The sequence below is a fragment of the Peromyscus maniculatus genome, chromosome 8, assembly GCF_049852395.1.
Source record: "Peromyscus maniculatus bairdii isolate BWxNUB_F1_BW_parent chromosome 8, HU_Pman_BW_mat_3.1, whole genome shotgun sequence".
Lineage (NCBI taxonomy): Eukaryota > Metazoa > Chordata > Mammalia > Rodentia > Cricetidae > Peromyscus > Peromyscus maniculatus.
In genome coordinates, this window is record NC_134859.1 from 46264758 (window position 1) to 46286407 (window position 21650).

Here is a 21650-nt window from a genome sequence, read left to right on the forward strand (position 1 = left end):
AATCTACTCTCCTTCCTCTCTCTTGTGCTTTTTCCTCCCATGAGGTGTGCACCCTGGAACTCTCTTCTCCTCCTCTTTCCTGTCTTTCTCTTCATCTATTACAATTATCTCTCCATGTGGATGCAGCGTCTGGGTTGTGAATTACTACCGGCCATTGCCGCCACCGCCATGCATGGCGTGCATCTGCCCATCCCGCTGCTGCATCTGCCCAGCATGTTTCCCTGCACGCATGGGATACCCTTGGGGGCCCCCTATGCAATTTTTCATAACACTGACACCCAATGTCGCTGGGCAATCCTACCGCTTTCTCCTGCCTGCCAGCAGTCTGAGGAGCTCTGGGATCCTGTACAAGATAGTCACGAGGTAATGCCTGCCCGCCCGACTATGGAATGTCCTCTTCCTGGTTTCCAGGGTAACTGACCACAGAAATGCCCCCACCTGAGGGCAGCCAATGAGAAATGGTGGCGGGCAACCACTCCCTTAGAAGTAATTTCTAGAAGTCCCTAGAAGCGAGCCAATCAGAATTGTACCTGTACTAGCACCCCTAAATGATGTAACCTTGTGACTTTTCCCTTTAAAAACTGAGCTTGCAGACAGGTGGGGGCTTCCTCCAGCCTCCACTGCGTTGGATGTATTGGACGAAGTCCCTGCCTAGGCTTGTATTGCTTTTGGATATCCAGAATTAAACCTTGCTTTTGCATTCCGGCATGCTCGTCTTTGGTGGTCTCTCTGGGGGTCACGATCTGGGCACAACAGTACCACCCGCCATTTTTCCATTTTTCAGGCTGGAGCACCTCTTGGGGACTCTTCACCCCACCGGATCGGCAAGATTCCTCCCTCCACTTCCGGCCATTTTCCCCACAAGTGAGGACTCGTCTTGTTTAGCTCGGTGGTACTACATGTCTTTTGGGCATATGGAGATGGCCTGTGCCCACTGTATTCCGCAGCCTATAGCCTTTGTGATGACAGTCCATTGCGCCGTTCATTAGTCCTTGCAGATTCTCCGGGACGCTGGAGGTCAGATTTGTCTTGTGTCACTTGCTGGTTTCACGTGTCTTTCGGGCTCATGCCCCTTTGGCCCCATCCCTATGCGACGGCATATGGAGACGGCCTGTGCCCTCTCAATTCCACGACCATAGCCTTTGTGACAAAGGTCCATTGGCTATATTGTGCCATTATCGTTGGCCCTTGATGACCCTCTGGGATGCCTGAGGTCAGTCTGATGGACCTTCTACCTCCTTGTGGAAAAATGCTCCTGTACCCTCCCCCCACCCCACCCCCACTGCTGACGACCCATGGCTTGGGTTTGTTCCCCTGTGGGATCCGCCCAACTCTGCCTCCAGATGCTGGGATTAAGGGTGTGTGCCACCACCGCCTGGCCTGACTTTTTTTTTTTTTTTTTATTTTTCGAGACAGGGTTTCTCTGTGTAGCTTTGCGCCTTTCCTGGGACTCACTTGGTAGCCCAGGCTGGCCTCGAACTCACAGAGATCCGCCTGCCTCTGCCTCCCGAGTGCTGGGATTAAAGGCGTGCGCCACCACCGCCCGGCATGGCCTGACTTTTAAAAGCTTCAGTTTATCTCTTCCTTATCTGCTCAGTTTATTTTGGGAAACAAAGCCCCACATGAACATGTGGTCAGGCGCCATATTTGATAGGGGCGATCATATGATCAGGTGTTGCCATCTTAAATAAGGGCAATCACATGATCAAGGCACCATTAAATAAGGGCAACCACATGGTCTAGCCGCCATCTTGGCTAATGTTAAAACAGGCAGGCCATGTTACCTCCCTGTCTTCTTTACTGAGGGCAGCATGGGCTTAGTCAGTATGGAGGGAGGTTAGGGAATCGCCTCCCACCTTGTTTCATCGTTGTTTTGCAGGCTGAGGAAAAGTCCTCCGGCCTTGGCCTGGATTTCCCCAGCTGCCTCTCAGGCTCCAGCCTTCTGGGTGCAGTGGAAGTTCAGTTGAAGCCTGCTGTTCATTCCTCCACAGCTGCTTGTGTGGGCAGGGCCCAGAGACATATGCGCTCCCCTCTGGGGCATCCGTGTTACCACACACAGGCAGTATCATTGTATTAAGATATTAAATTTCAGATTTAAACATTAATTCTGATACACTTTTGGGGCACAAGCTCAGGATTTTAAATTTTCCTTGGCTACTCATTACCTGCTTTTCCATGATTCAGATTTCAGTGTTGATTGATAATACTAATTTATCTAAAACTTTATTTTTTTCCTCACTTGTCTATTCCTAACGATGGTAATTTTCTCTCTCCTGGTCTTGGGACTCCTGCTCTTCTCAATTTACTAAGACCATGGGCCAAAAGGCTCCAAATAAATTAATAAATTTTAAATCTCATCTCCAGTCTATATCTCAGCAGGCTGTCAGAAACACTGAAGCAGCAGTTGTGGACCACAACCTGCAGCGCTTTCCCTGCTACGGATGTCAGCAGAGACTCTTATCCTTGTGATGTGGACCCCAGCCCAGCCAATTGTAATTGTTCCCTGCCTCTACAACCGGGTCAGATGACCACATGCCTGAGTTCCCCTTACCTTTAACTAGTCAGAGTCCTCCTGACCACCTGTGCCGTTTCAGCTTGGAGCAACTATGGAGAATGTGTCATCCTGTGCTCCCTGTTCCCAGGACAGGCTGGAGGGCTAGGTTAGGGATGGAAACCCCAGCATGGAGTCCACCAAGAGGGTCCTTGTCTCAGAGCTGGGCTGCACCCTGACTCACAAGCCCCCTTTCTCCTGTTCTCATTCGGCCTTGGGATCTTTCCCTGTCACTCTTTTTTTTTTTTCCTTCTCAGCAGACAGCTTAAGAAATGATTATTTCTATATGAGTCATTCAGGATTGTAATCTGGCTGTACTCAAAGATCAGAACTACAGCTACAGGTCCTTAAAAATGGTAATAGATTCAGATATAACTGCCAACAGCTTAAAGAATGTCTCTCCTTACTCAAGGTCTATTCAGGCTTAAGAATGTGAACCTCCCTGTCCTTGCTAATTTCATTAAGCTGTAACTAACTGGAAAACTTGTATATTCAGATTTAAGTCATATGTATGCTCTCAAAGTTATATGTCTAACAGATTTTGTTCCCCTAGTCCTCAAACACCTGTAGAGATCTGAGAATATGGCATTTAATATAAAAGCCTTTTTATGATAAAGAGACATGTCAGCTCCTGGCAGCATCCTTTATTTCCTTCAAGAAGATGGATGGCCACAGAAGAACTTCCACTTGGAAGCTTATGGCAAGGCCGGCCATGCAGTGAGAAGCTGAGATCCTGTCCAGACTGTGAATAAGTGGAACAATGGAGGACGGATTGCCCCATACTGCAAAGCCAAGGTGGGTCAGTCTCCTCAAATCTCTACTCGACAGAAAAAAATCTGTCAGATCTTCTGGGCCTATCAGCTGAACAACTGCTGCCTTGGGGCATATATAATTACAGACAGCTATGCCTCATTCGCAGACTTCATGGTACAGGATAGACTGGTTTCAGATATAACTCCAGAGGTTCAAAGTTTTAATACTGATAAATGATACACGGATAGACAAAGAGTTCTTAAGAGTCCTTAAATGGATTTTTAACCCTTTTGCCACGATGTAAATCCATTCCAGCTGTCTTACAGACACCTACAGGCTCCTGGGAAAAGTTTTGCTACTGCGTCAAGGAACCTGTTCTGATGAAAACTAACATCTCCAGAGCCCATTTCTGACCCCACCTATTTTTCAAGCATATTTTGCAGATTCATTGTTCCCACCTCACCTCCAGAGAAACAGCAGATGCCATGGCTTCTCTACTCCTGATTTGGCATGCCATTTCCCATTCCCCCAAGCTCCCGGACCACCACTGCTGCAACCTGTCTCCTTGGCTCCCTCATGGAATGTCTCTGAGATCTTCCACTGTGTGTGACTCCCGGTTCCCCGCTCCCTACTTCACCCCTCGTCAGCTTGAAGTAGCCTCGAGAATTCAGCGCCCTTGTTCCCCCACTTGCTTCCATAACTCACCTCTTTTTATAGTAATCAAAATGGAGGAATGTTAATCTTCTGATCCGCCCCTTGAAATCCCACCCCCTTGGTGCTGCCCTGTGTCCTGACGTAGAAGCCTCATTCTAAGGAAAAACTCCTCCCCTTTTTCTCTCTCACTTCTGCTTTTTCCTCCCATGAGGCGCATACTCACTCTCTCTCTCTCTCTCTCTCTCTCTCTCTCTCTCTCTCTCTCTCTCTCTCTCTCTCCTATCTTTCTCTTCATCTCTCTGTTATAATAAACTCTCCACATGGATGCAGCATCTGCCTAGCCCTGCATTCGTGAGGTACCCTCAGGGTTCCCCCAAGCAATAATTCATAACACTTTCTATGCACTAATCTACTGGGGAACCCTGAACGTAACTAACATAATTTGCAGACTACCCAGATCTACTGGGGGACCCTGAACCAAAGGAAAGCTCCTATCACACTCTATCCAGATCTACTGGGGGACCCTGAGCCAAACCAATATATTTTCCACACTACCCAAATCTACTTTGCACTTTGAAGATTCTGGTACACTGGTTATTCAGACCTTCCAAATTTTATTACACAACATTTAAAAATCACATTTGTAAACCAGATCTTACCAAAAATCTCTCAAGTTATAAAAAACAAATTCACTGTGGTGAACACTAGTTTTCCAAAGTGATTATTTTTACTTGAAAACTCAAAATTTCACCTTGGTAATAAATAATGTCACTGTAGTTTTCTCCTGATATGGCAGGTTTCCCTTTGTTTTCCAGAACATGTTTTTTAAATACCAAGTCTGAATAGCTGGCTTGTCCATGTAAGTAGATTCTATGAAAACAGTGGCCATCACCAAGAGCTCTCCCTGGCTGGGCAGGGGTGGCGCACGCCTTTAATCACAGCACTTGAGAAGCAGAGCCAGGCGGATCTCTGTGAGTCTGAGGCCAGCCTGGTTTACAGAGTGAGTTCCAAGACAGCCAGGGCTGTTTTGAGAGAAACTTGTCTTGAAAAACTAAAACCACACACACACACACACACACACACACACACACACCGAAACACAACACAACAAAACAACCTCTCCCTGGACACAGGGCAGTGCTGTAGCATGCAGAAGTGGTGTGGTCTATGTGGTCTTGCTGTTTGTCAAAAGGTTGAAAAATATGCATTTGAGGGCTGAGACAGAACAATCCATGATATCGTACTATGAAAAGCCATAACCTCATAGATCTCCAGGGAGGGTCTGAGGGATGCTAAAAATCCACAAAGGATGTGCTATTAATGCTGGGCTCGAGTAAGAGAATTTCCTTTTTTTTGGACAAAGACCTCTAGGTAGCCCAGGTTGGTCTTAAATCTTTAATCATCTGTGCCTCCTGAGTGTCGGGATTATAGGTGAGCAACACCACACATGGCGATGGGAAAACATTTTCAATTGTATACATTATTTTTTAAAGGCAGTAGCTATGAGAATTAAAAAAAAAAAAAAAAAAAAAAGACAGCCCCAGAGAAGCTAGGTAACAAGGAGGACCCTAAGAGTGACGCATAGATTTCCCTGGGAAGGGAAGAGATGAAGATCTCCTATGTAAACTGGGGGGAGGGAGGTATAGACGGATGGGAACATGAGGGATCAGTTTGGCCCAGTTGGGGGAGGGACGGAGAGGTAGAGCAATGAAAGAGATATCTTGATAGAAGGGGTCATTTAGGGGTTAGGGAGAAATTCCCAGGAAATCACAAGGATTACCTCGGCTAAGACTCCTAGCAATAGTGGAAAGGGTGCCTGAACTGGCCTTCTCCTGTAATAAGATTGGTGACTACCCTAATTGTCAACAGAGAGCCTTCATCCAGTAACTGACGGAGGCAGATGCAGAGAGCCACAGCCAAGCACTGGGCTGAGCTCCTGGAGTCCAGTTGACAAGAGGGAGGAGGGACTGTACAAGCAAGGCGGGGTCAAGATCATGAAGGGGAAACCCATAGAGACAGCTGATTGAGCTAATGGGAGCTCACGGACTCTGTATGATAGCTAGGGAGGCTGCATGGGACTGACCTAGGCTCTCTGCATGTAGATGACAGTTGTGTAGCTTAGTCTGTTTGTGGGGTCCCCAGCAGTGGGATCAGGACCTGTCCCTGGTGCATGAGCTGGCTTTTCTGAACCTATTCCCCATGAAGGATGCCCAGCCCAGCCTTGACGCAGGGGGAGGAGCTTGGTCTTGCCTCCACTGCTCCTTGTTTACCCTAGTGGTTCCACCACAAACTACAACCAGCCCAGCAAAATATACTATCACAGTAACAGAATACCTATAAGATATACATTTAAATAATAAGCTAGGTCATACATTGTAACTATAACATCACACTTTGAAAATGAATTATTTAGCGTCTACTAGAGCTTGTTTTTTTTTTTTTTTTTTTTTTTTTTTTAAGGAAAACACAGTCCAGAATTATCTCTACCTCTGAAATCTTAATGCTAAAATAGTAACATAGTTTCAAACATCCTTCCTCATGTTAGTAGCTATTACTTTATTAACTTACCCAGTATTTTGCTGTTGCATTTCCAGACAGAGTTTCACTATGTAATCCCAGGTGTCCTGGAACTCACTATGTGGACCAGCCTGCCTCTGCCTCCCAAGTGCTGGGATTAAAGGTGTGCACCACCACACCTGGCCTACTTATCCAGTATTATAATGAAAATGAATGTTAAAACTTAAAATAAAAATCTTTGGTCAATTTGGGAACTTTTTAAAAAATTAAATGTATTAATTTGAGTACTTAAACTTTCAGGAATAGCAATCAGTCAGATGTCTATTTATAATATCTAATTTATTTAATTATACATGCTTATTTTAAAATAACAATATGTATAATACAATAATACAAAATATTGCTTTCCCCCATTCTCACATGAAATAACATTTCTCTTCAAAACTCCATAAGCATCTTATGCACCAGTGTCTTCCTATTTGCAGCTAGTTTCTTGAAGTAGATCTCCTTGGCTTGCATCGAAGTCATTCGGAGATACAACACCTTAAAGATACATGCCTGACACTCTTCCATGGAGTCTGGACCAAGCTGTCAATCAGAACTCTCCTCCTCACCCTTGACTTATCCTGAGGGTATTTGTAATCCTCATCACAAAACCACTTGCTTATTGCTTTTGAAATAGCTCTTTGAAAGGTTGGTTTGAAAATGTACTCCTGTAGTAGCGAAGGGATGTTTCCCTGGAATAAGTCTCTCTACCCTGCCTTTACAAATAACAAGACAAAACAAAACAAAAACAAAAACACAACACCCCTCCCAATTCATTCCTGTAGGAAAAACCTAGAACCTACACAAAACTTGCCTTGCAGAGGCCAGTGTGGGCTAAAAATATGCAGTCACCAGAGGCGGAACAGTTTCAGGAAATGGCAGGCTTAGTTACAGGAGCATGGTAGAGGTGGAGACCAAACTGTTGGGCTGTCATAGACTGTGATGTTTCTTGAGATGTAAACGAAACTGTGAAGAAAGCTGGGAATGGTGTATCAAAAACTCTTTTGGGGAAGGGTATCAAAAACTCTTTTGGGGAAGGGGAGAGAGACATTCCCTCTATTCTGCAGTAGCTTGGAGCTGGCCAGATCGCAGAGAGGGCAGCCTCCCAAGCAGCAAGGGCCTGAATGTGTATGTCTCACCAATCAGGAAAAGGTGTTCATGGATGTTCAGCATGCTGATGCTAAGTCCTGGTTCAGTAAGGGGAGCTGGGAATTGTCTAAGCGCATCAGGACTGTGAGAAAAATGGAATCAAATAGAGGAGCGATGTGCAGAATGGGCAGATTCTAGAGAATGACTGAGCTGGTTAGAAGTTTACAAGTGAAAAGATAGAGAAATCCCCAACAGGCTCCTCCCTCTTTCAAAACATATACTGAATTGTCAATATTTGTTTTCTAGGCTGTGGGACGTCTGCCCAGGGAACTGATGAACAGCTGGGAAACAGAATAGCCCCAAGGGTAAAGAACTGGAGAAGAGGATGAAGAGCAGGAGGAAAAGGAAAATGAGACACCAGCTGTCTATGGAATGATAGTCAGCACAGGAGAACAGGCCAGGAAGCATGGGCAAGATCTCAGAGGGCAGACAGAATCAAGGAGCTGAGAGACAAACAGGAAAGAAAGACCGAGGAGTGATGTTTGGATGTTCTTGGCTTTGATAAACATCTGAACACTAACGAAAGATGATAGGTGCCTTCCTCAGGGAGTCAAGAGTAGGAATTATATTACATTTCTGTGTAGCATGTTACTTTCAAAAAACCAGAATGAAAATAATTATTTCCCTAGCTGCGGTGATTTTAAGGCAGAGATTCTCAAAACTGTAGTCTTAGCAGCAGCAGCTGGAATGACAATCTGCTGAGAATGAGAACTCTCAGGTCCCACCCAGACCTACTACATCAGAAACCTGAAAGGTTAGTCAGAAAAGGCAGCCAATGCGCTACCAAGTCTTCCTGGGGATTCAGGTGCACACTAAAGCTTAAGAACAGTGCTCCTCAGGCTGGGCATGCAGCTCGAATGGGGACAGCCTTGCCTAACATGTCCAAAGCCCTGAGCTTGATTATCAGCACTCCATAAATGTGTGTTTTTACATGCCTGCAGTGCTGTCTTGGGAGGCAGGAGATTAAGGAGTTCCAAGTCATCCTCTTCCACACAGGAAGTTGGAAGCCAGCCTGTGTGCTTAAGACTGCCTCAAGACAATAAAAAACAAAACAAAACAACCCAGTGCTTTAAGGTGTGGATGGAATCCTTTTCCTTCCGTCCCTCCCTTCCTTTTCTTAAGACAAGGGCTCTACAGCCCAGGATGCCCTTGCTATACAGCTGAGGATGACCTTTAACTCTAGATCTTCCTGTTTCTATCTCTTAAGAGCTGGAGTTACAGATGTGTACTACCACACCCAGCTTCAGTTCTTCTTTAACCTTTGACATCTGCTATACTAGTCAGTGATGAGTGCCGGCTTCTGTCACAGCAATGGGGAAGAGGGCTACCTGGTTTGTCTCTAGCTGTGTGATCCTAGAGACTCCTTTATCCTTCCAGCTTTAGTTTCATTTATTAATGTAAGAGAGAAAAAAGTACTTACCTTATAAGACTGCCATAAGGATCAGACCATGCTTAGCATATCTAAGTGGTCAATTACGCTAGTTATTATTACCATCAATAAAGAAGTATCACCAAGCCCACCACTTCATGGAGTAGTTCGATTCCCAGCTAGGTTTCTCCAAGTCCATGATTTTGCATCATGTGTACGTGATACACTTATATTAGTCTTCATGTTTCTAGATTCTAAGAATTAACATGTCCCAAAGTTCTGCAAAGAACCTTAAGGTCAAGGCCAATCCTACACTCTCTGTTCACTGTCCTGTTCATAAGGCTGTTTATAACCTGTTGAACACGTGCTCAAGCGCCCAAACATATACCCCTTTGGCTAGTAAATGGAGTAGTGTAGTGACTGGTCCTCATGTAGTGGTGAAATTGGGAAGGTATGGAAGAGTGTTGACTCCCAATAGGGTTCTAGGTGGTAAAGGAATTAAATCTTGATCCAAAAAGCCACCGAAGTAAAAAATACTAGTATGTATTTTATTAATTGGTGCTAGGGATGAAACCTAGAGCCCCATATATACTAAGTATGGGTTACTACCACTGGGGGGGTTGGGTGGGGAGAAACACCCTAGGCCAGCATGTTTTTGATGCAACTTTCAACTTCTGGTTCCTTCTTAGTAGAATCTGAGCTCCAGGGAAGTTAATCTTATTTTCTCCTCTCTCACTGAACTATAAATAGTATCTACTGAGTAAGCACTCACCAAACTCGTAGTTCATTAGGAGGAACAAAAGCTGCTCAAATCGGGGTATCTTTGCTGAGCTTCAGTGGCTACCACTTAGAGCTACTGCAGTCTGAAGGGTCTCAGGCAGGCATTTCTTTCTTTTTTTTTTTTTAAATAATTTATTTACTTTTATTTCATTTGCATTGGTATTTTGTCTGCATGTATGTCTGTGTGAGGGTGCCAGATTTTGGAGTTACAGACAATTGTGAGCTGCCATGTGGCGCTGGGAATTGTACCCGAATCCTCTGGAAGAGCAGTCAGTGCTCTTAACTGCTGAGCCATCTCTCCAGCCCCAGCAGGCATTTCTTTTAGCTATAAACTATTCTCATTTTACATTATGTGTACATATGTCTATCTGTATGTGGATATGTGCATGTGAATGTAGGTGCACATGAGGGCTAGATGTGCCGGGCGGTGGTGGCACATGCCTTTAATCCCAGCACTCGGGAGGCAGAGGCAGGCGGATCTCTGTGAGTTCGAGGCCAGCCTGGGCTACCAAGTGAGTCCCAGGAAAGGCTCAAAGCTACACAGAGAAACCCTGTCTCGAAAAAAAAAAAAACAAAAAAACAAAAAAACCCATGAGGGCTAGATGTGAGGGATCCCCCTGGAGCTGGTGGTTGTGAGTCACTTGACAAGGGCAGTATACTGCTGAGCCTTATCAAAACAAAGCTGGCCTCAAATCTGTGATCCTTCGGGCCTTAGCCTCCTGTGTTCTGGGATTACAGGTGCCAGCACACATGGTGGCTAGTGCCTCTTTCACAACTGGGGGATGGGTTCTTACTATGATTCAGGCAGAGGTCGATTTGGGATCATTATTAGGGACCAGCCTGAAGGCACATTCCAAAAGTGGTCTTGGAAACCTGACACCAGAAGAAAAGCCAGTTGAATGAGATCCTCACCTCTCATTCATCGTTGGGAAATAGCTTAACCAACTCCAAGGTTTCTTTGCACCCTCCTACCCAAGCTTCAGGTTCCTTGGGTATCAATGTATCACCTTTAGGCAAGGGGCTTAATGCATCCTGTTCAAGTTCTACAGCATCTTTATAGTGTATCAGATTAGGCCACTTTACAATGAACCAAGGATACATGCACAAAGTGCCAAGGCAAGAACACTGATCTTCCTGTGTACCCAGGTAGGCCCTCCCTAACCAGACATCCTTGGAACCTTCGCTCACACCAGTACCTTAAATGCCCTCTATGGTCTTCCCCCGTCCAGAGCACAGCACCATTCTTCCTACTCTGAGCCACTCCAGCCCCTGCCCAAGCAAGGGTTCCTTAGTGCCCACCTGGAAAGGACTCAGAGGGTAGGACACCTATTGATATGACCCCCCCCAAGATTTAGCCTTGAAGGGTTTTAGCAAGCAGTTTACTTCTTTATGGCTTCAGCCGAAGGTCAAAGGTGTGGCTTAGTATGTAGATGTGCCCAACACCTACATCTTGAGTTGCCACTACTCCTACTCCAAGTGTGTACTGGGCACATACTAGTTGAAACGCTTCCTAATTCTGGACTTAGTATACAGCTAAGAGTGCGGAGTCAAGCTTATTCTCAGGCAGAGTATGGGGAAACATGAAGAGGCCCTGGCCAAGGAAACATGGGTTCTGATGGGGACCATGCTGCAATAGGCCAGGGGCCTTTCTAAGGCCGGAGTACCTTCTCACTAAAAGGATCGAGTGTCTTAGTTCCAGGAGGTTAGGATTCCATTTTGACAGTATACATGAGATGACTAAGGAAGGCTTATTACAGAAAAATTCTGCTCCAAAATGTCACAGTAATTATGATTTAGAGAGCTGTGGTAGTACTTTAATCAAGAGCCTTTCTGTTGCATGTAGTAACAAGTCACTTCAGATCATGTTAAAGAAAAATCCAGATGCACTCTAAGCATCCCCAAGGATGAATGAAGACCAAGGCAAGGGATACAGGACTGGAGGAAGAAACCAGGCAATTTCCAGGCTTAACAAAGCCTCCTGCTTGTTCACCAGTGCCAACTCCTGCCATGTGAAGTACCCATCTAAGTCATCCTCCAGGTCATCTTTCCTCATGGTGACCAACATCTCCTTCATGCAAAAGCCTTAAGATACAGAATCATCTTGGGGCATTTCAACGAGTTCACCTCAGCTTGACCAGCTAGCATGCTGGAGAAGAGTGTACAGGGGGAGACAAGACAGCCACTGAGGTGCTGAGTCAGGCAGGCTCCACGATGCCTTTAGAGACACAGTTGCTACATCAGCTGCTTAACTGTTGATATTAAAACGAACCAGCAAAGAAGCCTGGTGTGGAGGCTGGGCCTGTAATCCCCAAATTTTGGGAGACTGAAGCCTGGACTACAAAGTGAAACCTTGTCTCAAAAACCTGAAAACAGCAGCAATGAAGTGTGTAACTTTCTACAGTTCAGTGTGACCCCCTTCTCATAAAGTATCTACAGAACAAGGCAAAAGCTCCAGCAGTGTAAACCATTTACACGTCAGGAAGCCTGAATGCATACTGGAACCCAAGCAGAAAAGGCTGCTTCCTGTTTCACTGCTTCACGGGACTTGGCTGACGCCTGCTTTTCACGCTCATCATATCCTACAGGAATGATGAAGAAAGGCCCAATTATAATGCTGTCACACCGGCACTGCTACGCTGACTTTTAACAACCTGCTGACATTCACCTGCCTCTTTAGACTTAAAAATCCTGCCAGGGAATCATTTTGTGGATACAGTGCAGAGACCCTGGAACCCGGTGGGTGTTCAATGTTAGGTCAATCTTATGCTAATTTTAAAATGAGAATAAGGATCTAACATATATAGTTGGTCTAATCTCTTTGAGTCACTCTGCTTCCATACCTCACAATAGACAGAGCAGAAATAAAACCAACCTCAATTTTGCTCATTTCCCCTTAGACATAGCTTATAAATACCGACATCTCTAGCTCAGAAGCACAAAATACATACAAAGAAACCACTAGAAAGTATTTTAACAAAAACCACTAGTTTAAATAGCCTAGAGTATCACAGAAATTTCTACTCTAAAACATGCAGAGGCAGGAGGAGTCACCCAGAATCACATTTTACTCTATGACCTTTATATTGCTTTTCACTTGAAAGTTTGAAGCAATGTGAAATGGGTAGAAATACTTTGCTAAAAGAACAAAATAAACCACCACTGCACATATATTGATAAAAACCTTTTACCTATGCCTACATCCAAATATAAGACTATGTCCAGTAGTAGAGCATATTCTGAGGTTTTGTAAAGCAAATGGAAATATTAGGAAGGGTCAATAGAAGAGCCATAAATGCCCTGAAAGCAGGAAGTTGACACCATTTTAAATATAATTCATATATATATATATTTAAAATCAAACACAATTAAATAGAATATGGTTTAAGTACATGAATACTTCAGAATAACAGAGTTGGTACATAGTACCAAAAACTTATACACAGCCTCTTTGCTTCTTCTGTTGATAAACAGTGTGCCTCTATACAATCAATATTGCAATGAAATAAATTCTCTATTCATTCAAGACTTTCCCAAGGACAGAGGTGATTAATAATATATATATATATACACACACACACACATATATATATATTTTCTTTTGCACACTGAGCAAAAGCAATGACACCTAAGAAAACTTCCGTTCTCTCTAAACTCACACACAGGAAGCACTGGCAGCATCACGTGGCCAGGGGAGTGTGCTTGCCAGCGGGTGGCCCACCAATGGCAGAGCCACCGGTGCAGAGCCAACTAAGCGGCAGGGCAGCGAGTGAGTTTCCTACTGTCTGAAGACAGAAAGAGAAAAGGCAACTGCACATTTCCCACTCACAGTGAAGAACTGGGGAGACACTACAAAGCGAGTACTTCTTTCCCCCACCTTATTAGAAAAATAAAATCTGAGAATGTGTTCCAAGTACCACATGGCAAAAACTGGAGTGATACTTAATTTTTTCCCATGTGTATTCCGAAGAGGGAATAAAGTATCTGGAGCACGGCATTCCTATGGAGGAATGGGTCTTGATGCTCAAAGTAAGCTAAATGTGCCCTTTTGCTAGCAGAGGAGAAACTAGCTTTAAGGATATAATAACATCACAGGAGTGAGTGAAATGTGAAAATTGTGTTCTGTCACCAAAGAGAAGGATGACATCACTGAGGCTTGACCCATGACTTGTCAGCTTCTCTCTAAATGCATGCCTCTGTGAAGGAAGACTACACAAGGGATCTTCGTCACCTGCTTCACAAGCTGCTGGCCCATATCGCCACTTGGAGCTGTATGCTCCAGGTAGGACTGACTCACCTGTGAATTTTAGGACAAAAACAAGCACCTCTGTCTCGTGCTTTCTGATACTGCTAAGGATGGAGTCGGCTGCAAGCATGTGGACCACACACCAACTCACGCTTCTCTGCCTCACAGGATGTGGTCCCTGTCTATTCCAGTGGGTAACTCTCTCATAGCGGGTTACAGCTACTGGAAAACGAATTGTCTAGTAATGTCACCAATGCCACTCTATATCTTGTGACTCACTGTGTTACCATCATGTGCATCTATGTCTACATTTAACAACAGATCTTGGACTGTCTTGCATTCTTTCTTGGAAACAACAGTGATCTAGAAGTGGAAAGAAATGCAGTGCTCCATTTTCATCAGCTGTGTTGAAGAATCCAACCAAAGGGAAAAGTTCTTATTTTTCAAAATCACATTTTCTTATCTCTGGTTTTGAGTCACAGCTGGGAAAAAAGAAAACAAAAAGAAAAAGGTAAGGTACATTTCTGGAGTAAGTGATATATTATCAGCACAGATAAAAGAAGTGCCCAGCATGTACACGGTGCTTCCTATGTGCCAGAGCTTAGGGCACAGCTGAGTACTTTCTTGTGAGGCAAAGCATTAACCATGCTCAGATATCCCAAGTCAACTGGAGCTTAAAGAAGCTAAGAACTTGCTTTTACTTTTCTGTTTGGGCAATGGTTATTAGAATGAAACCATTCATTTTTCTCTCTGTGAGTTCATGTGTATGTATGTATGTATTATGTATGTATGTATGTATGTGCACTTGTGTGCACACTGTGTGGAAGCCAGAGGTGAACTCTGGGTGCCATTTTTCAGAGATTGTCCACCTTGTTCTTGAGGCAGGGACTCTAACTGTCCCGAAGCTCAGAAATTAGACTACGCAGGCTAGGTAGTGAATCCTAAGAATCCAGACTAGGCACTGAACCCTAGGAATCCATTTGTAAGCACCAGAATTATAAACAAACGCTGCTGTATCTTGCTTTTTAATGTGGGTTCTAGGGACCAAACTCAAGTCCAAAGTACTTCATCAGTTGAGCAATCTCTATAGTCTGTCAATGGTTTGTTTTGTTTCGTTTTCCCCCGAGATAGGGTTTCTCTGTGTAGCTTTGGTGCCTGTCCTGGAACTCCCTCTGTAGACCAGGCTGGCCTCAAACTCACAGAGATCCGCCTGCCTCTGCCTCCCGAGTGCTGGGATTAAAGGTGTGTGCTACCACTGCCTGGCAATGTTCTTATTTTTTAAAAATTTATTTATTTCAGCTAGAGCTGTTACACAGAGAAACTGTCTTGTAAAAACGAACAAACAAACAAACAAAAAGGGAAAAACATTTATTTTATGCACATTGGTATTTTGCCTACATGTATGTAATTTTCTTTCCTTCTTTTTTTTTTGGGGGGGGGGGGGGTTCGAGACAGGGTTTCTCTGTGTAGCTTTGTGCCTTTCCTGGATCTCGCTCTGTAGACCAGGCTGGCCTCGAACTCACAGAGATCCTCCTGGCTCTGCCTCCCAAGTGCTGGGATTAAAGGCGTGCACTGCCACTGCCTAGCATGTATGTCATTTTCGTCACAGCAATAGAAACCTAACTAAGCTAAGTGTTGTTTCATCTTCAAGTACGTGGGGTGGGGACAGTGCTCTTCCATCCATCCATATTTTTTTTGTGGCTTATTCCTGTTTGGTCAGGAAATAGACTGTAGGGTTCAATCATTTACAATTAATTAAATTTGTTTTATGGCTGAAGATATGGTATATCCTGGCAGATGATTCTTGTGCACATAAAAACTGTGTCAGGTGGGGCTGGGAGACGGCTCACGGGGTCAAGTGCTCGCACAAGCAGGAGGACCCGCATTCGGACCCTGGCACCCAGATGAGCGTGCACGGTGGCATGGGATGGGGGGGGGGCAGAGACAGGAGGAGCCCTGGGGCTTGCTGAACAGCTAATCCAGAAGAACCTGCAAACCCCAGGGTCAGTGAGAGAGACTGAGGAAGACACCTGATGTTAAATGATGGCCTCTATATGCACACACATGAACATGTGAACACACACACACACACACACACACTTAAAATTTTTAGAAAAAAAATTCATCCAGTAAGTGTCAAAACATTTTCCATTAAAAACAAAGCTGGGTCGTTTGTCGTGTTTTATTTGGAGTATTATTGTGTGGCTACGCATTCTTTGTGCTCCCTATAGAGTATAGGCTGGTTTTAAATTCATGATCCTCCACTTCCAGGCTCCTGAGAGCTAAGATTACAGGTTCTACTACCACACCCAGCTTAAAAGAACCTTCTTAAGATTGATTTCAGTTGTTTGGTCACTGGAAATGAATTCTCTCAGGTTTTGTTTGGCTTATAAAAAAGCCCTTTACTCAGGTACTTTGAAACCAAGATGATTGCTGTCCTTATCTATATGTAATAACCTCTCCAGCCATTTTAAAGATTTTCTCTTTATTAGTGGAATCCAGAATTTATGTTATGTGTCCTAGTGTTTTCTTTACATTTATTTTGCTTTTGTATATAGTTACAGTTTTAATCAAATTTGGAAAAAAATTAATCATTATGTGTTTTTTTTCCTCTCTAAATCTTCCTTTTCATTCCTCAGTTCATCAAATCTCGTGGGCTCTATTCAGACCTGCCTTCTTTTACTTCAGAAGCCAATTGTCAACAGAGGGCTAGGGAATCACTTCAGTTCTACTGCTTTCAGAGATTACCCACTAATGTCCACTGCCTGGAAACATACTTTGTTTTGTTCACCGGTCTTGCAGTTCCTTATGATGAAAGGTAATTCGCAGTTAATACTTGAGAGGCAAGTATAGAAGTATTCTAATATCGTGTGTGTGTGTGTGTGTGTGTGTGTGTGTGTGTGTGTGTGTGTGTGTGTACACATGTGAGTGCAGGTATCTGAGGCATCAGATCTTGGTGTTACAGGTGGTTGTGGATTCGGGGAACCAAATTCAGGTCCTGAGCAAAAGCGGTATGCACTCTTAACCACAGAGTCCTAATTCCAGATCCCGTCCCCGCTTTTTTAAAATTATTATTAAACACTCAAAATGTGTGCGTGTGTGCGCGCGCATGCGTGCCTGTGTTTGTTTATTTACCTTACAAAAGCCAGGTCGGGGCAGAGATACAGTTCAGTTGGTAGAGTGCTTTGGTAATAGTCACAAAGCCCGAGGGTTGCTCCCAGCACCACACAAGCCAGGTGTGATGGCACAGCCTCTAATTCTAGCAGCTGGGAGGTGGAAGTGGGAAGATCAGAAGTTCTAGGTGGACATTAGTCACAAGACTTTGAGCCTAGCCTGGGCTACATTAAGACCCTGTCTCAAACAAACAACAGCACCACCACCACCACCACCACCATGACAAAAGGCTGTCAGAGCAGAAGTCACCCTACCTTTGTAGATTTCTCTAATGGCTGATCACAGTGTGCCTGCTGCATAACGTCACTTACTATCATCTTAGCAATCTTCCAAGCCAGTTCCTCCTGGGCCTGAAAGAAGGAATTCAAACTGTTGATAATGACCATTCACTAGGAGGATCAAGATACATATAACCAGTCTTCCAAACACACCTGTCCTTTGGATAAAAAGCACCTTCCCATACATAAAAGAATCTGGGCACCTGTGGCTCTGACATATTAACATGTAATTCACTGTCTGACAGAGTCAGCTACTGAGTAGCCAACATCATGACTACTTTGTTTGCTGGTCAGAAGAGAACACTTTTCTCCTACTCCCATCTCTCGATGTACTTAACTATTCCAAAGACAAGCTTCCCTGCTAACACCACAACTGAAACTGGTGAAGAAAACATCTCCACTTCTGTCTCTACACTAATGACCTGGTGGTGGCTGCAGTGGCCACAGTCTCTGAAGATACCTTCACTGTTAACACTGGGCAATTACTAAATGCTAAGAGGAGCCTCTCCTGTTACAGACAGGATAAGAGGGCACTGATATGTCATCTGTGTAACAAGGAAAGCGAAGGAAGAGAACGTGGAGCCTTCCTGAGCCAAGGCAGGCCTTCTTCTTCTGTAAGAACACACTCAAGACTTACCTCATCAGTATTCCCTTGCACCCACTTCTTCATAGCTTGTGAGAACATGAATCCTAGCAAACAAAGCCAAAGTGAGTATGGATTTTAAGTGTAATTTTACATTACTAATGTTTTTAGGAGATATCACTTAGACATAGATATTCTTTCCTAGTGTCCCATTAAAAACATTAATAAGAACAGTTTATATTGCTTCTATAAGAGTGTTTAAAATCACTTTGTGGAAATTGTAGTTTAAAATTCTGGGTTTTCCTTCTACTCTTTTTACCAGATGAAGAAGATTAATGTTGGACTTGGAGCTAACCCTGAAAACCAACCAACCCACCCCTAACCAATACAATGGTTTGGTGTAAGACTCTACCAGCACATCAGGAGATGATGGATGCATCTGTTTTTCTCCTCAGTCTGAAAGAGTCCTTCAAGTATTCCCTTTCTTTGTCTTTTCTTTCAGTTTTTTGAGACAGGGTTTCTCTGTGTAGCCCTGGCTGTCTTGGAACTCACTCTGTAGAGCAGGCTGGCCTCGAACTCATAGAGATCCACCTGCCTCTGCTTCCTGAGTGAGTTCTGGGATTAAAAATGTGTGCCAACACCGCCTGGCAGTCTTTCTTAAAACAAAAACAAAAACAAAACTTTAACCAATTATTTATTGGGGACGAGTGGGAATTCGTAAGTGTAGAGATCAGAAGACAACTCAGAGGAATTGGTTCTTTCCTTCCACCCTGGGTGTCCTGGGGACTGAACTAAGGTTGTCAAGTTTGGTCACAAATGCCTTTACTCCCTGAGCCACCTCTCTAGTCCCAGGTTAATTCTTAAGGTAAGATTCTAATTAATTCAGCAGCTGAGATGAGCCTAGACATGCCATTCATGAAAAATACAAAACCCAGATCTTTTTCCTTCAATAACTTTTATTATTGAAGGTTAAAAAAAAAAAGAAAAAAATATTGCCTGACGGTAGTGGCACACATTTTTAATTTCAGCACTCAGAGGCAGAGGCAGGTGGATCTCTGTGAGTTTGAGGCCAGCCTGGTCTACAGAGCGAATTCAGGGACAGCCAGAACTGCATAATGAATATCCTGTCTCAAAAACAAAATAAGAACAAAAAGGTTTATTTATTTGTTATTATGTGTCTGTGCACATGAGTGCAGGAGCCCATAGAGGACAGAGCATTGGGTCCCCTGGAGCTGGAGTTACAGGTGGTTTTGAGCTACCCCATGTGGATGCTGGAACTATATTCCAGTCTTCCAAATGAGCAGCAAGCATTCTTAACCACTGAGTCATCTCATCTCTCCAGCCCTCCATTTAAGGTTTTAGATACTGGTCTGATCATCAGTTATTACAAGCAGAGTCACATGGCTGCTGAATTATTTACCTACTACACTACTCTCCTGCGATTGCTTGACTTTTAACCTTCAGTCTGGACTCTTCCCTCTAATTCCTGCTAGCACCTTATCCCACTTTAAATCCTCTTCTCAGTTCCAGTCCTACAGACTGACAGTCTTCTTGATCTCTCTCTCTCTCTCCAACACTATTTCTTTCAAATTTTACTGCCAGAGAAATGCTTCTGGCCAGCAGTCAGCTCTGAAATGCAGTACCATAGAGTTCACACGTCAATCTCCTTAATTTGGGAGGCATAGAAAGGTTCTCCAAAGACAGCACAGGGAGGGTGCCACCGGAGGGGCACATGCTCACATCTTTTTGTAATTCCTTCTTATTATTTTAAGATTTATTATTTTTATGCTTGTTTTTTGAGACAAGGTTTCTCTATGTAGCCTTGGCTATCCTGGAACTCGCTCTATAGACCAGGCTGGCCTCAAACTCAGAGATCCACCTACTTCTGCCTCCAGAGTGCTGAGATCAAAGGTGTGCATCACTACCACCCAGTTGTTTTTCTAAAATAATTTTAATTTATTTTATGTGCATTAGTGTGAAGGTGTCAGATTCCCTGGAACTGGAGTTACAGACAGTTGTGAGCTGCTATGTGGGTGCTGGGAATTGAAACTCTGCCCTCTGGAAGACCAGACAGTGCTCTTAATCACTGAGCCATCTCTTCAGCTCCTTAACTATTTCTTTTTAAAGAAAAATATAATATGATCTAAGTATTACTGGGTCTGGTCATATACCCAAATAACTGAAGGCAGGGACTCTCAAAGATTTGTCATGATGAATCATAGTGATATAACAAGTAACAGGTGGAGAGAATTCAAGTCTCCATTAACAGTTTTTATACAAAGGAATAAGGAATACAGTGTTGTATGCTAAGCATCCTTAAAAACCAGAACATTCTTGGGTTAGAGCCAGTGCTCTTAACTGCTCAGCCATCTCTCCAGCCCCTGCCAGTTGTTGTTTTAATACAGGGTTTCCCTGTGTAGCCCTGGCTATCCTGGAACTCACTCTGTAGACCAAGCTGGCCTCGAACACAGAGATCTGCCTGTTTCTGCCTGCCCTGGAGATGAAATCATATATGGTTGTGAGTCACCTGCCTTGAGTGCTGGGAACCAAACTTGACTTCTCTTGCAAGAGTAGAAAGTTTTTTTAACTGCTGAGCCATCTCTCCAGCTCCTTGCTATTTTTTGAAATATAACTTACTGAGATAAAACTTCTCATGGTTTCAGAAACCTCTAATAAGATATTCACAAGTCTTTAAAAAAAATACATATATATATATGTATTTTTTTATAATATATATTATATATTTTATTATATATATATATATATATATATATATATATATATATATATATATATTATGGGGGGGCATGAATGTGCTCTGACCCAAGTGTGGAGATCAGAGAACAGTTCTGTGGAGTTGGCATGGGTTCCTGGGACTGAACTCAGGTTGCTAGGCATACATGGCAAGTACCTTTACCCAATGAGCCTTGTTGCCAGCCTCAGGATCTTTCTTAAAATTCAATCTTTTTCTCTGTGCTCTATTACCAGGGTTTCAAAAGCCAAATCAGAACTATAGGCAGCAAATGACAAAAAAAATCAGCTGTCCACAGCAAAGGCAGGCAGAGGAGGGGGGCTGAGCTACAAAAACTTCTTGCCAAAGGATAGTCTGAGTCAAACCCCTGGCGTGCTATTTGTGATGCTAGTATTAAGCCTTGATCTTGACAGAATCTAGACTTCCTGGGGAAGACCTGCCCATTGAGGGTGGCACCATTCTCTGGTTGGAGCTTTGAATTCTATAAATGATGAAAGGGAACTGAACAGCCACACACATTTATCAGTCTCTGCTCTTGCTCTGGACTGATGTGACTGGCTGCTTCCAGCTCCTGTCTCCTCAAGCTCCCGGCCATGATAAACTGGACCCTTGACTGTGAGACAGAATAAGCCCTTTCTCCCTTCAGTTGCTTTGGTTAGATTATTTTATTACAGAAAAAACAATTAATCTGCTAAAACCACAACTTCTTGAGCCCCCAGTTTCTTCATTTGTAGAAGAGGTAAGTATAGACACAGATGCATCATCAAAGAACTACATAAGCCTGAAAACTCCCTCAAGTAGT

At 43.8% G+C, this 21650-nt stretch overlaps 1 protein-coding gene and 1 long non-coding RNA gene across 6 annotated transcripts in view; one reads left to right on the plus strand and one right to left on the minus strand.

Moving 5' to 3' along the window:
- The first annotated feature begins 786 nt into the window (after positions 1 to 786).
- Positions 787 to 8194, plus strand: LOC121831638 (uncharacterized). 2 transcript variants are annotated; one of them, XR_013041678.1, is made up of 3 exons: positions 787 to 1213; positions 2365 to 3346; positions 3748 to 8194. It is a non-coding gene; the product is annotated as an uncharacterized LOC121831638 (long non-coding RNA). The 2 variants fall into 2 exon arrangements; XR_013041677.1 differs by lacking the exon at positions 787 to 1213 and having other exon boundaries at positions 1562 to 3346.
- A 4944-nt stretch (positions 8195 to 13138) lies between these two features.
- Akap10 (A-kinase anchoring protein 10) overlaps positions 13139 to 21650 on the minus strand; it is a 65449-nt gene continuing 56937 nt past the window's right edge. For all 4 annotated transcript variants that reach the window (XM_006973562.4, XM_042284165.2, XM_042284163.2 and 1 more), the window contains 3 exons: positions 18151 to 18203; positions 17490 to 17585; positions 13139 to 14543 (listed from right to left, as the gene is read on the minus strand). In XM_006973562.4, the coding sequence (XP_006973624.1) occupies positions 14538 to 14543; positions 17490 to 17585; positions 18151 to 18203 (155 nt within the window). In that variant the 3' untranslated portion in view covers positions 13139 to 14537. The remainder of the gene's footprint in view (positions 14544 to 17489; positions 17586 to 18150; positions 18204 to 21650) is intronic.